The 13,575-nt window shown below is 38.9% G+C and overlaps 1 protein-coding gene across 6 annotated transcripts in view; it reads right to left on the reverse strand.

Annotated features, from left to right (window-relative positions):
- Window positions 1-13,575, reverse strand: part of Macrod2 (mono-ADP ribosylhydrolase 2) — a 1,826,063-nt gene that overhangs the window by 88,878 nt on the left and 1,723,610 nt on the right. For 3 of the 6 annotated variants that reach the window (XM_057781066.1, XM_057781064.1, XM_057781062.1), the window contains one exon: window positions 2,175-2,252. In XM_057781066.1, coding sequence (XP_057637049.1) covers window positions 2,175-2,252 — 78 coding nt within the window. Of the gene's footprint in view, window positions 1-2,174; window positions 2,256-13,575 lie in introns of all 6 variants that reach the window. The other 3 variants (XM_057781065.1, XM_057781063.1, XM_057781061.1) reach the window with 1 other exon arrangement.

The raw sequence follows: 13,575 nt of genomic DNA on the forward strand, positions 1-13,575 counted from the left end.
AGATATATTCTTCATATCTAACCCATGGTTCACAAACTATCTTTCATATACCCCTAAAATACCGTTAGAACATGAATGTGTTTATTGAGTTAATTTGAGTTAGCACACACTTTACATCTGACTTTTCTTTACTTTCTGATTTTTGCTTTCAATAATAACCATTCACAGTTAAAAATTTCAATCTTGCCTTTATTCTTTCATATGAGTATCTAGTGTCACCACTTTTCTTTTTTTAAAAAAAGTTATTTATCTTTATTTTGTGTACATTGATATTTTGCCAGCATGTGTGTCTGCGTGATGGTGCCTGATCCTTTGGAACTGGAGTTACAAACAATTATAAGCTACCATGTGGGTGCTGGGAATTGAACCTGTGTCCTCTGAAAGATCAGGCAGTGCTCTTGACCACTAAGCCATCTCTCCAGTCCCCAGTGTCACTGTCTTATACTTTGTATATATCAGCAATATTTTTAGCTCATAGACTGAAATCTCTCATCTCTGAGTCTCTGGCTACCTTAATTCCTTTTACCTTTTTGGTTATTTTTTGCATGTATGTACTAGATATTGTATTTCAAAAATTATTTATAAATTTTTTTTGATGCGGATAAGGTCCTTTTTTTTCTCTAGTTACTATCTCGTGTGTGTTCTTCTCCAGTGTTTAGGAGACCTGGAATTCTGGGCTGGTATTAATTTACTTTGGGAATGGAGGTAATTTGAAAATGGGTATCAGGTTTCAGAAGGCAGACCCTTGGCTGGCTCACTGTACTGCCATTGTATGTATCTTTGGGCTTTCTGCTCATAATACTCGAAAGGGCTATTAAGAGTCCCTCTGCTTTTTTAGCAACGTGATTCCAGATGTTCTTTGCTGAACATATTCCCCAGGACAAAGGCAGTTTTAAGCTTTAGACTCACAATCTAGAGAGTCACCTTCTCTTGGACCTTGGACAATTCTTTATTGTCTTTAACTCTTTAACACCTTTAACCAGCCTTCTTTTCAAATGAATTTGTGTTTGTATATATATCTATTATCTATCTATTTCTATCTATCTGACATCTATCTATCTATCTAATGTGAATACTTATATGTGTAGCTTATATGTAATAAACAGCAATAGGAGTACATGAAATATAATATAATCAGTGAATACAGTGTATGTATATTTCTGTTTAGGTTGTCTAGTTGATGTTAATAAGAGAAATAACAAGTTATTTTTACTTTAATTACTGAGAGTATAAATCCGTCTGTCAACTTTAAACAATATATACTTTCAAAGTTAAAAATGGTTACATAATTTTGATACTAATTAAAAAATATCATTTAAACAATTTTCATATGTTCAGTTTACCTCATGGAACCTTCCCATTATGCCTTTCTTAGTCTGAATTTTGTTTCCTCTTCTGCACTTAGTTTTTTAAAAAGCCTCAGGTTCTTCAGAAACCATGACTAGATGGTATATTTTCCTAACCTTTGTATTCCCAAGAAACTACTACTTGACTTAAAGCATAAACAATATCTTTACTTGGTACAGAAATGGATTACTAAATAGTTCAGCCATTCTGTTCTTCTCCTGGTTGTTCGGGCTGGATTCTAGTGGTGTTGCTTGTACTGATTTTGTCTTTCTTGTATATTTTACAAGACTGTCTTAGCCACCAATCTTCAGAAATTATACGAAGCTATGGAGGTGTCTGTTCTTATTTGAGTTTTCATTACTTTTGCATATATATATTCCCTCTTACATTCTAGGCATGGAAACTAGATTGCATTAGGAAAACATTTTTCTCTTGATTATTGTCCTACAAATTGCTTTATTTCTGTGGGCTCTATTTATTCTTTTTGGTATCCCAAGGATATATGGATAAGGAGATTTAGTCTCCTGGGCTTATTCTCCATTTGCCTCATATTTATTTTCATTCCTATCATATATTCATCTCAATGGTTCCAAAATGATTGCTTATAGAATCAAGGCAGGTAACAATAAACAACATAAATGACACCAGTTTGGTTAAAAGTAATGAATGACAAAGATTGAGGATGGCGACAGTATCTCAACAAGATGCCGGTGTAAGGAAATAGCATCAGAATTCTACTCTTATGGAAAAACCTCACATCTGACTTTTAATATACAATACTCCTCAATAGAAAAAAAAAAGAGCTGAAAAAAGAACCCACAACATACCATTGTGAAGTTCTTGCTCGCACACTGCATGATTGGCCACATCGCTGTCTTTTATAGTGTCGTCATCCTTTGCAGAATCTGCTAACAAAAAAAACAGAGTCATCATTTTCAGCTGTGAAAGGGAGTCCTTTCAATTATTAACAGGGTAGATTAACATTTAAGACAATATACTTTATTATTTTCAACTGTAACCATCAAAACGCTTAAATATTTTTACCATCAAATTCTATTTTCTTAAAATCGTACCTAAGGAAGCCGCACAAAGCTTCAGAAGCAGAGAAAGTCGTGGAGGTATCTTTGTAACAGAGTAGAAAGTATATGAAGTAGGCTTCATGCACCAGTGAAGTCTCAGAATTGTGGGGCAGAAACATGAAAGAAGGGCAAACTAGAGAGGATTGAAGAGATATCTCATTTTCATGTTCTTAGTGTTCCCAGTATTCCAGTTGTTCACATATGTGAACCCCAAGTCCCCAGAAAAGTCAAATATTGAACCTTGGTTACCCAGTAACAAGCTGTTGGAAGTCCCTGCCACTTAAGGTTGCAGTCTGCCATGTCTGGACAGCCCTCTAGACTGGGCACAAAATGGAAGACTACTTTACCCCATCAGGGGCTTCCTACTCTCTGCCTGACCTTATTTGGCAGCGCTCTTTGAACTTGCATGTCTGACTTATCTATCCCAAGTGTGAACTTTGACACAGTTTCCTGCAAATGCCTCCCCTCTGGCACCCATATGATAATTAGGTATTGTGTTCCCACCTGTATGATGGGATCGGATTGACAAATGCAAACAAAGCATACTATGAGTACCTATTAAGTGATGCCCCAGCTGCTAGCCCTGTCCTATATATCCCCTTCATGCTGTCTCACTGAAGCTGGATCCCAGAAGGTTATTTCCATCCTACACGCAGCTGGCCAAGCCCTGTTCACCACCTCTGCTCCCTTTGTCCTCATAGCCTGGTGGCCAACAGACTGTGGGGAAAAGGAAGACCCCAGCAAGCAAGGTCATCCCAAGGTCCCAAAGCAGTTGACAGGAGCAAGAAGGGGGATAAAGAACTTCCAGTCTACACAAAGTGATTCTCACCCTCTAAGTGCCCTTTTAAGTATGGAATTACCCCATTTTAATATAACAAATTAAAAATGTTGTTAATTACATTTTATGTTAGTGCATGTGTGGATGTGTGGGATGTGTGTGTGTGTGGGGGGGATGTGTGTGTGTGTGTGCATGCGCGCTATGAAGAGCACTAGGGCATTCATGTAGAGCTCAATGGACAACTTGTATTATCTCTCTCCATCTACTCTATGGGTCTCAGGAATTCAGCTCAGGTCATCAGGCTTGGTGCCAGGCACCTTTTCCTGGTGGACTTTCTTGTCAGCCCTACACGCTCAGTTTTATTGTTACAGCTTATGCTGCAAACCAAGCAGCACAGGTGAAAGTATTCTGTAATAAAGAATTCCTGACAGTCTACAATGATAGATGGTGAGCCATCTGGAGGATCTTGAAAAAAGACATTGAAAAGAACCTATAGATAGGTCAGCAGCAATAGAGAAAGTAGGCCTTTCACTCATTTTCCAAGTATTTGTTGAGTACAAACTGTATGGCAGATGCTGGTCTAGCCTTGGATACCCAACAGTGAATAGGTGTCTCCCTCCATGAAGCTTGCAATCCAGCATACTTTTTTTTACACAGCCCAATGGGACAAAATTCAAGATACCTAAATATTACTAGCTGATCTTGTCAACATTCAGCTAGGGAGAAAATTGGAGCCCTCAAACGCTGCCTTAATTCCCACGAATTGCTTCTTTTCTGTATTTGTACCCTTAAGCTGAGTTCTGAGACCCCGATAGCAAAGTCAGATAGAATCTGAAATAAAATTTTGTTTGTTTGTTTGCTTCCCTTCCCTGACTCCCTCACTTCCATCCTCCCCCACGTCTCAGAACTGGAAGATAGCTTCAAACATCATGTTTTTTGATTATTATGAGAAAGCATGTTTCTTCAGTCTGCCACAAGCAACATTTGATGGACAAGCGAGAAACCGAGGTAGTTATCATATGATTCAGCTTTAATAACCAGCGAATCAAGTATACACCGGAGTGTGCAGCTTTAATTAACTGCAAATAATTCCCAAAGGCAAGTGCTTAATCATCTTCAGTGCTTCCCAGTTCTTTCTGAGTCTGACAAAGAGTTTAAAAGTCAGAAATGGAAAGCAAAATTGAGCGCAGACACATTTCCCCAAACTGTTATCTCATGCGTGTCAAAACGGTAAAACCAACTCCCATTAAAATATACTTTGTAGTGCTGTAGCTAACAGTGAAGAGATTGAACAAAAACCCTTCAAATGTGTTTTTATCCAAATTAACATCAAAAATAAACAATGGTTAAAGAAGCCATTGTGTCAGCATAAGAAAGTGTTTTGGTTTTTCTAGTTTATAAGAGATGCCCAAACATACAACAAAAGTATATGCTCAACTATGTTCATAGCAGCATTGTTTGTAATTGCCAGAACCTGGAAACAACCTAGATGTCCTTCAATGGAAGAATGGATGAAGAAAGTATGGAATATATACATATTAGAGTACTACTCAGCAGTAAAAAACAATGACTTCTTGAAGTTTGCATACAAATGGACGGAAATTGAAAACACTATCCTGAGTGAGGTAAGCCAGACCCAAAAAGAGGAACATGGGATGTACTCACTCATATTTGGTTTCTAGCCATAAATAAAGGACATTGAGACTATAATTCGTGACTCTAGAGAAGCTAAATAAGAAGGTGAACCCAAAGAAAAACATATAAGCATCCCCCTGAATATTAACCTTCATCAGGCGATGAAAGAAGACAGAGACAGAGACCAACATTGGAGCACTGGACTGAAGTCTCACGATCCAAAGGAGGAGCAGAAGGAGAGTGAGCACGAGCAAGGAACTCAGGACGGCGAGGGGTGCACCCACACACTGAGGCAATGGGGATGATCTATCGGGAACTCACCAAGGCCAGCTGGCCGGGGACTGAAAAAGCATGGGACAAAACCGGTCTCGCTGAACATAATGGACAATGAGGACTACTGAGAACTGAAGAACAATGGCAATGGGTTCTTGATCCTATTGCATGTAATGGCTTTGTGGGAGCCCAGGTAGTTTGGATGCTCACCTTAATAGACCTGGATGGAGGTGGGTGGTCCTTGGACCTCCCACAGGGCAGAGAAACCTGCTTGCTCTTTGGGCTGAGGAGGAAGGAAGACTTGATTGGGGGAGGGGGAGGGAATGGGAGGTGGTGGCGGGGAAGAGGCAGAAATCTTTATTAATTAAATTAATTAATTAATAAAAAAAATCAGCAAGAAAAAAAAAGAAATGTTATAACTTGGAAGCAATTTTACACAACTCTCTTTTTCCCAGTATTAACATTTTAAGACTATCTGAGACTCGTGTATTTGGAGCATATTAATTTATACTGAATAGTAACTACGTATTTGTACCAAATGTTACCCCTAAATGTCTATCAGTTTATTTATTTGTTTGTTGGTGTTTTTATAGTCTCAGGTTTTGCTATGGAACCCAGTCACGCTTGGAACCTGTGATCTCCCTTCCTCTACCTCCTGAAGACTGAGATTACAGGGGTGCCTCCACACCCAGCTAAGGAATGTCCAAAATGATGGGTTCTTTTGAGTTCATGAGCTTGTAATAGAGTGACTTACATGAAGTAGATGAAAAATATTTGAAGAATTAATCACTAGACTGTACCAGTTTTCATAACCCTGAAATGTCTTTAGCACATTTTTGTGTATGTGTGTGTGTGTATCTGTACAAGTGTGTGTTCATGTGCGTGTTCTTCTCATTTTCTTCACCACATTTACCAGTGGGCAAATCGCCATTAAGGAAGTGTGAGCACAAAGAGAAAGCTAGGGCTGACGGCTGTCTAACATGTGGGATCCATCAGCACTTTTCCAGACCTGCCTTGTGAGCCATTCATAGCCCTCTACGACGCTGCGCTGCTGAGCGCCTTTGGTGTTATGGTCCTTGTAAAACACAGATGCTGGCTGGCTGAAACCCATTTACAGCATAGCTGGGCCCTTAGTGCCCACTGCAGTCCTTAGCGTCTGCGATGTACTCATGGGGGCTGCAGTGGGTACCTACCACAGCAAAGAAGTTTTCATCTCTTGCCTCTACCAGGAACCCTCCCTCTGCTGTCGAACATGGGCCAGTTCACAGCTTTTATGGCAGACTTTATAAGCCAGGTGTGATGGTTAAGGCCTTACTATCTAGTACTCAGGAAGACTGGGAAAGAGTTGTGGGTTCCAGGCCAATCTTGGCTGTCCCAAAGCAAAAAGGATTTAGAAAAGTGGTGCTGAGAATGATTTTATTTTCCATTTTATTTCTTGTTTTGTTTTTCAAGATGGAGTTCCTCCATGTAGCCCTGGTTGCCTTGGAACTTGCTCTGTAGACCAGACTGGCTTCAGACTCATAGAGCTCTCCTTCCTGCTTCTGCCTCTGAGTGCTGGGATCAAAGGTGTGTGCCACCACCTCCTGGCTTAGTCTTTGTTTGGAAGCAGGTGTTAGCTATGTAGTCTAGGTAGTCAGCCTCGTTAGTGCTAGGCTCATAGGCATGTGTTACTACTCAAAGCTATATCTTCTTAGAAGTCAGGGCTTAGAAAACTATGGCCTAAGGGCCAAAACAGACCATCGCTTATTTTTGTAACCTTGGGACTATGGATGATTGTTATGGTTAAAAACAAGATAATGATATATTATGAATTTTAAAAAGTATGTGAAATTCTTCCTTGTTTATGCATTGTCAAGCACATTGTATTTTACTTTAATTTTGACTTGCTTAAGGTGTTGATTTAAAATTACTGAAGCAACTTCTGAGTTTACAGACTCTACACAGTCTTACATAATCTATAGAGTATATGTCAGTGACTCCAGGGTACAACCAGTTGTGAATCACTCAATTATTTAATGCTGCCAAATAAAGTAGAGATCATTATGTATCCTAAAGCATATTCTGATTTTAGGTATGAAATATGTGAAAGAAAATACAACTTAGAGTTATGTTATTTGACTATATCAATATATATATACATATATATATGCACACACAAATGTATATTTTATGTGGTAATGAAGACTTCATATTAACATGACCCATTAATAAGTGTACTCTGTTTCAAATGTAAAACTCATCTCCATAAAGCAGGATAAGACCTCAAAGCCCATGACTGCATTCATAAATAACCAGGAAGACTGTTTTTATAGGAATCACTCATGATACATCACTTGAATTTCCAGCCTCACAAACTAGCTACAATGGACTTGAGCCTGCATGTTCTAAATGATGGGTTCTATTACATCATTACTTAATTATAAGTTTTAAATGATAGTGCATTGTTTATGCTTGGGTGGACAATGGAATACACGTTTTATATGCATATGAAATTATACTTCATAATTGGAGGGAAAATATATTTAGTTGTTGTGGTCTTAATGTTGTATAACCACCTCCAAACTCATACTATAAAACCCTAACCCACAAGGTGATGGTAAGATGGAGACAGAGCCTAACTCAGGTACCGGGGCCATGGTGTTTAGTAGGTGTCTTTACACAAGAGGGCTGAGAGACACTTTCCTCCCAGCATGTGAGGACAAGGCTCTGTCTACACACTAGAAAGTGGACATTAGCAGGCAGAGTGTGCGAATCAATGAATCCCTTTATCTTAGACCTTCCAACCTCCAGAACTAAAAATACATTTTTGTTTAGAAGTTACTTCATTTATGAAAATCTACAATAGTCAGAGCCTAGGAAGCCCTGAATATGGTAACCTGAGAGCCGACTAACCAGGCTAGGAAGCCCTGCATATGGTAACCTGAGAGCTTATCCATCTGAAAATCCCCGAAGCACCTTGGAAATAGACTTGTATAAACTTATCTCTTCTGAAACTTTGAGGCTGCATTTTCCCCCTAATTCTATAAACGATCGTTTGGTAATACTAAAAATGTGAAATAGTTATCACCAAATTCTCAGATTTAGTAATTTTTTTACTGTCAGAAACTGGTATTAAATTTATAGAGGTTTTGACTTTCAAAATCTGTAAGGTTAATGTCATATTTAAGAATTTTTTTCAAATTAAAACATTAAATCAAATATTTAATCCAGTGGTCTATACATAGATGTGCTTTTAAGATTAATAAGAATTTTAAAAAGTGCTTTCATGGGCTTTTTCCCCCTAGAATCTCATTTAGAAAGTTGAAAAGAATATTTAAAATTGATTAAAGTGGAGTGAGAAATCCCATAAAAGAGAAAAATTAAGAAGTAGTTATTTAATACCATTGCATATCACTATGTGGAATAAACCTGGGTGGATTTAAGCTGTAACAACAAATGATGAATTTTTATACTTTTTTAGTTTTGAATTTCTCTAAAATTATCTGAACTATAAATACATGTAAGTACTTGCTTTTGATATGATGTCATTTCAATAAAAAAATGCTTAACCTGGAGGTCCCTGTATCTACACTACGGACCCATCCTCTCAATAAAAATATTCGTAACTTGGAAGTTCCTGGATCTACACTACGGACCCATAAACACTGACAGAATGAAACACTAAAGGTCAGGTATATGTTCATCTTTTTGGAAAGAGAGTTTCTACGACATTCCCATAGGGATGCATGACACCAGAAGTATTAAAAATAGCTACAAACATTCATATTCATATTCTGATTTCCATAATGCTGTGAATTTATCAAAGATTTTCAGGGCTTTTTGTTTTTAAAGAAATTAAAGAAAAACCTAAGCTATATCTGGTAAATGTGGAAGATTACCCAGTTGGGGAGAAAAAGGGGAAAAAAAAAACCAAAACATTTTGTTCCAAAACAACCTTGCAAGGCATCTCACTAAAAGTTATTTTGATATCATTAAAATAAAAAAAAAAATCTGACCACAGAGGTGAACCACATCTAAGAATGTAAACAGCTTTGGAAAGCTGTCAAAGAATCCATCTGTATTACATAGTAACAATAGTAAATAGCAATGTATGGGATGCAACCTTCCCTTGCTTGTTTCCTTCCCAGAACTTCAGTATAAGACAGCATGTGATCAACTCTCTGTGAAGACACTCTCAAGGCAGGAAGTCTATATAAACTGCTTCTAGCAAGATTAGGAGCCCCGAACTACCATTTAATTGATGGCAGGCCATCATTTGGGTGTAGAAGCTTTGTTGTAATATGAGCGGCAGGGGGGCTGCGTCCCCGGCACCCAGCAGCCCACATGGCTAGCTTACGCCCTGAAATAATTACACGGAAACTGTATTCTTTTAATCACTGCCTGGCCCATTAGTTCCAGCCTCTTATTGGCTAGATCTTACATATTGATCTAACCCATTTCTAATATTCTGTGTAGCACCACGAGCTGGCTTACCAGGGAAGATCTTAACCTGCGTCTGTCTGGAGTGGGAGAATCATGGCGACTCCCTTACTCGGCTTCTTTCTCCCAGCATTCTGTCTGTTTACTCCACCCACCTAAGGGCTGGCCTATAAATGGGCCAAGGCAGTTTCTTTATTAAATGAAAGTAACTCCTCCATCAAAGCTTTAATAGGTTTATACAAAAAAAATGATGGCCATAGAACTGATCAAATATCTATTCTACTCAGGAGAACTAGAGCTTGATATAAAAGTAACACAGAAACAATCACCTGACCTTTCTTTTTTCTTTTTAAAAATTCTTTTTAAGTGAGTTGATTTGACCCAACCAAACATTTAGTTTGGTCAGCTCACTGGAATTTCCTTTTATGAGTAAATGGAGCAATTAGGAGAAGGTAATTTGCTCTCCATTCCAACAGGGTGCTTGTCCACAGTGAACTAGAGTCTACCTGGCTGCTGTGTGTTTTCATGGATGTTGAAATAGTTACTATTCATGTAGAAGGATACACATAACCTGATGCATTCCTTCCGCATTCAACTATGGATGTGCAGGCAGTTGCTGCTCCCAGTATGGTTGGATACACAGGGATGAACTATATTTACCTGAAATGTATCCAGATTCTCAGATAGGACATGGCCCTGGGTATCAGGAGGCCCAAATGAGCTATGGCTTGTCATTTGTCTTCATTATGCTCTCGTTAACTCCCATTAAAAGGTGGCTAATAATTCCTAGAGATTTTGAATTTAGTCTCTAATAGCCTTCGAGGCATGTGAGAAAGCTACTATCATACAGAACTAATTCAGTTCCTATTAGGACACACGTTCCAAATACCAAGGAACTTATTTAAAATGTCTTCATTGGAACACACACCTTCATTGGAACAGAAATCATTCTGTAGGTTGTTATTGAAAATTTAAGCAAGTTAGAGAACCAGTCGTTATGATTCATAAATACTAACAGAAGACTATGATTCTGGACTTAAAACTATAAGTTTTATAGCTGTATGGAAATCCATTTACCTTACAAAATATCACTTTCTGAACATAGAAATGTAATGTGTTGACCTACATAATCTTTTGAAGTCACTTTATGATGCTGTTCCGTGAATTTAATCAAATAATTGTTCAGACAATACCTTTCTGTGAACATTCCGGTGCTGCCTTCCTCCACCTTCATTACTAATAGAAATAAGGGCCAATAGTGGCATGCCCTGTCGCCTGGCTCCAGGGCCATACTCCCCTTCCTTAACTGAGCATCTGGACTAAGAACCATAGCAATGCAGAACAGAACAGCTGGATAGAAATCGAGGAAGGACCACAATGGAAAAGAAATGCTTAATTACGTTTTCCATCAAGTTAATTTTTCCCCTTTGGCAAAGTAAACAAAGGAAAATCTGCTCTATTTTTGGTTGCCTGTGATTTGGTTGTTTCAGCATCCTTGACCTCCTTTTTCTGACCTTCACTCTCTCTGCCTTGCAAGGTAGAACACAGCAAGCCTTCTTGAAATTCTCAAAAAGCAAATCTGTCCAGGTCTCAGGTGTGAGATGTAACCGAGGCTCTCAATGAGAAACATTGGAATTCTGGCGAATAGCACCTTGACTTTGCGAGTCTATTGTATGGAATGGCAGTTGCTGTCAACAACAGCATGCCATTCACTATTGCCCCTTGGTGTCTGCAGAGGATGTTTTCCTTCCCAGACCCCTTCAAACACCAAAATCCAAAGAGTGACAGTCCATGTATATATGATCTATGAATAGCTCTCAAATACTTTATCTCTAGATTACTCACCGCACCAAATAAAATATAAACACTACGGAAACAATCATGATGCTGATTAGGAAGAAGGACAAGGAAAGTCAGTTTTCACATGTTTAACACATTTCCTCTAATGCTTTGACGTGGAGTCAGCTATGAGTTTGAGAATGTCTTCCAAAGGCCCATATGTAAAGGCTTGGTCCCCAACTTGACATTATTGATAAATACTGGAACCTTCTAGGGAGGGAAGTTTCAAGTCATTAGGAGCATACTCTTCAGGGAAATTATGCAACCCGGATACTTCCCCTTCTCACTAAGTTGATCACCTCTGGTACCTGTTCCACTCACCGAAAGCTGACCACTGAAACACATTCCAGAATTTCATGTTGTAAACTATAAAGACATAAAAGCTGTTTTCCAATTAAGAAAGAAGCTCATCTACAAATGTGAGAGATTAGAGGGATTTATTTACACTTCAATGTAATTTGATCAGATAATAAAAGGTTACTGTAATTGTAGTACTGAGAACACCTTACCCTTAGAAGAATGAGAAGGGCTTTTCTAGTGAGTTTTGAGCAATCAGACCCTAGCAGTGGGTCAGTAGTTATCAGTTGTCTTATTTCAATAGAATCTGTGCCAAGATTCACAAATATCTTAACTCCCATCTTTTGTTGTTTCAACCAGGCACTTAAAATGCAAGTGGAGATTTTTTTTCTAGAAATTTCAAAGACTAACTCATAGCTCACCCTGTTTGATCCCAACTCATCTTTTCCTTCAAAATGATATAAAGTTATGTTTGGAGACTACAATAACAATATGGGCCAGGCAGTGGTGGCACACACCTACTGGGCCATGGGGGTGCAGACCTTTAATCCTAGCACTTGGGAGGCAGAAGCAGACAGATGTCTGTGAGTTCAAGGCCAGCTGGGTCTACAAAGTGAGTTGCAGGGTAGCCAGGTATGTTACACAGAGAAACCCTGTTTTGAAAAATGAGGGAGATAGAGAAGAAGAAGGAGGAGGAGGAGGAGGAGGAGGAGGAGGAAGAGGAGGATGAGAAGGAGAAGAAAAGAAAAGGAAGAGGAAGAAGAGGAAGAAGAAGAAGAAGAAGAAGAAGAAGAAGAAGAAGAAGAAGAAGAAGAAGAAGAAGAAGAAGAAGAAGAAGAAGAAGAAAGAACCTCTTTGTGGGAATTGTTAATTCTATGTGAACTTCAAAGAGTTGGGCATCTTTTTTTGTGGCCATGGACTTGTTCTTCACATTGGGAAAGGCTCACAAAGCCTATCCAGCTGAGCAAAGACTAGAGACTGATATACTCATGGGCTCCCATTTTCTTATGTGCTTTCCTTTCCTTTTTTTTTTTTAAATTAAGTTTTTTGCCTTGTGGATTACTTCCGGGTAATTCATTCTATGGAGTTGAGTGCAGTTATTTTACTTTTGTCTCTGTTACTGTATATTCAAACTAAATCCAACTGTGGTAGTTTGAAAGAAAAGGTCCCCAAAACGAGAAGCACTGTTGGAGGTATGACTTGTTGGAGTAGGTGTGGGCTGTTAGAGGAAGTGTGTCACAATGGGGGTGGGCTTGGGGTCTCTTTTGATCAGGCTCAGTGTGACACAGAGTTCAGTTCCTGTTGCCTATGGATCCAGACGTAGGACTCTTAGGTCTTTCTCCAGCACCATGTCTGCTTGTATGCTGCCATATCCCACCATGGTGAAAATGAACTAAACTTCTAAATCTAGATCTGTAAGCCACCCCATTAAATATTTTCTTTTATAAAAGTTGCAATGGTCATGATATCTCTTCACAGCAATAGAAACCCTAACTAAGACACCAATTTTTGACTATTTTTATATAATCCTGGTAGAATAGTTGCAGCAAAGGTCTAAAGCCCGAGTTGACCTACTTCATTTCCTCATGCCCCTTCCCAGGTCCTTCCTACTTCTGAGATCTCTTTAGAGCTAGAGTCAATAGGATCTGACCACCTAAGCTTGATGACAGACTGTGTCTAACCCACTGTGATCCTGCTGGACTTCTCTCAAGGTTGCTCCAGAAAGTTCTTGTAGATGAGATTCCTGAGACTGACTGGGAGTGCTACCATGAATAGCTCAGGAGTGTCAGGGGCTAAATGCCTTATTGTTGGCCCCAAAGGAACCAGGGGTAAAGACTGCATTTTCTCACTCCCTCACTTCTGAATCTATCCCATACCTTTTGTAGCTGAATACTGCCTCAGAGTGCT

Source organism: Chionomys nivalis, chromosome 9 (genome assembly GCF_950005125.1).
Source record: "Chionomys nivalis chromosome 9, mChiNiv1.1, whole genome shotgun sequence".
Classification (NCBI taxonomy): domain Eukaryota; kingdom Metazoa; phylum Chordata; class Mammalia; order Rodentia; family Cricetidae; genus Chionomys; species Chionomys nivalis.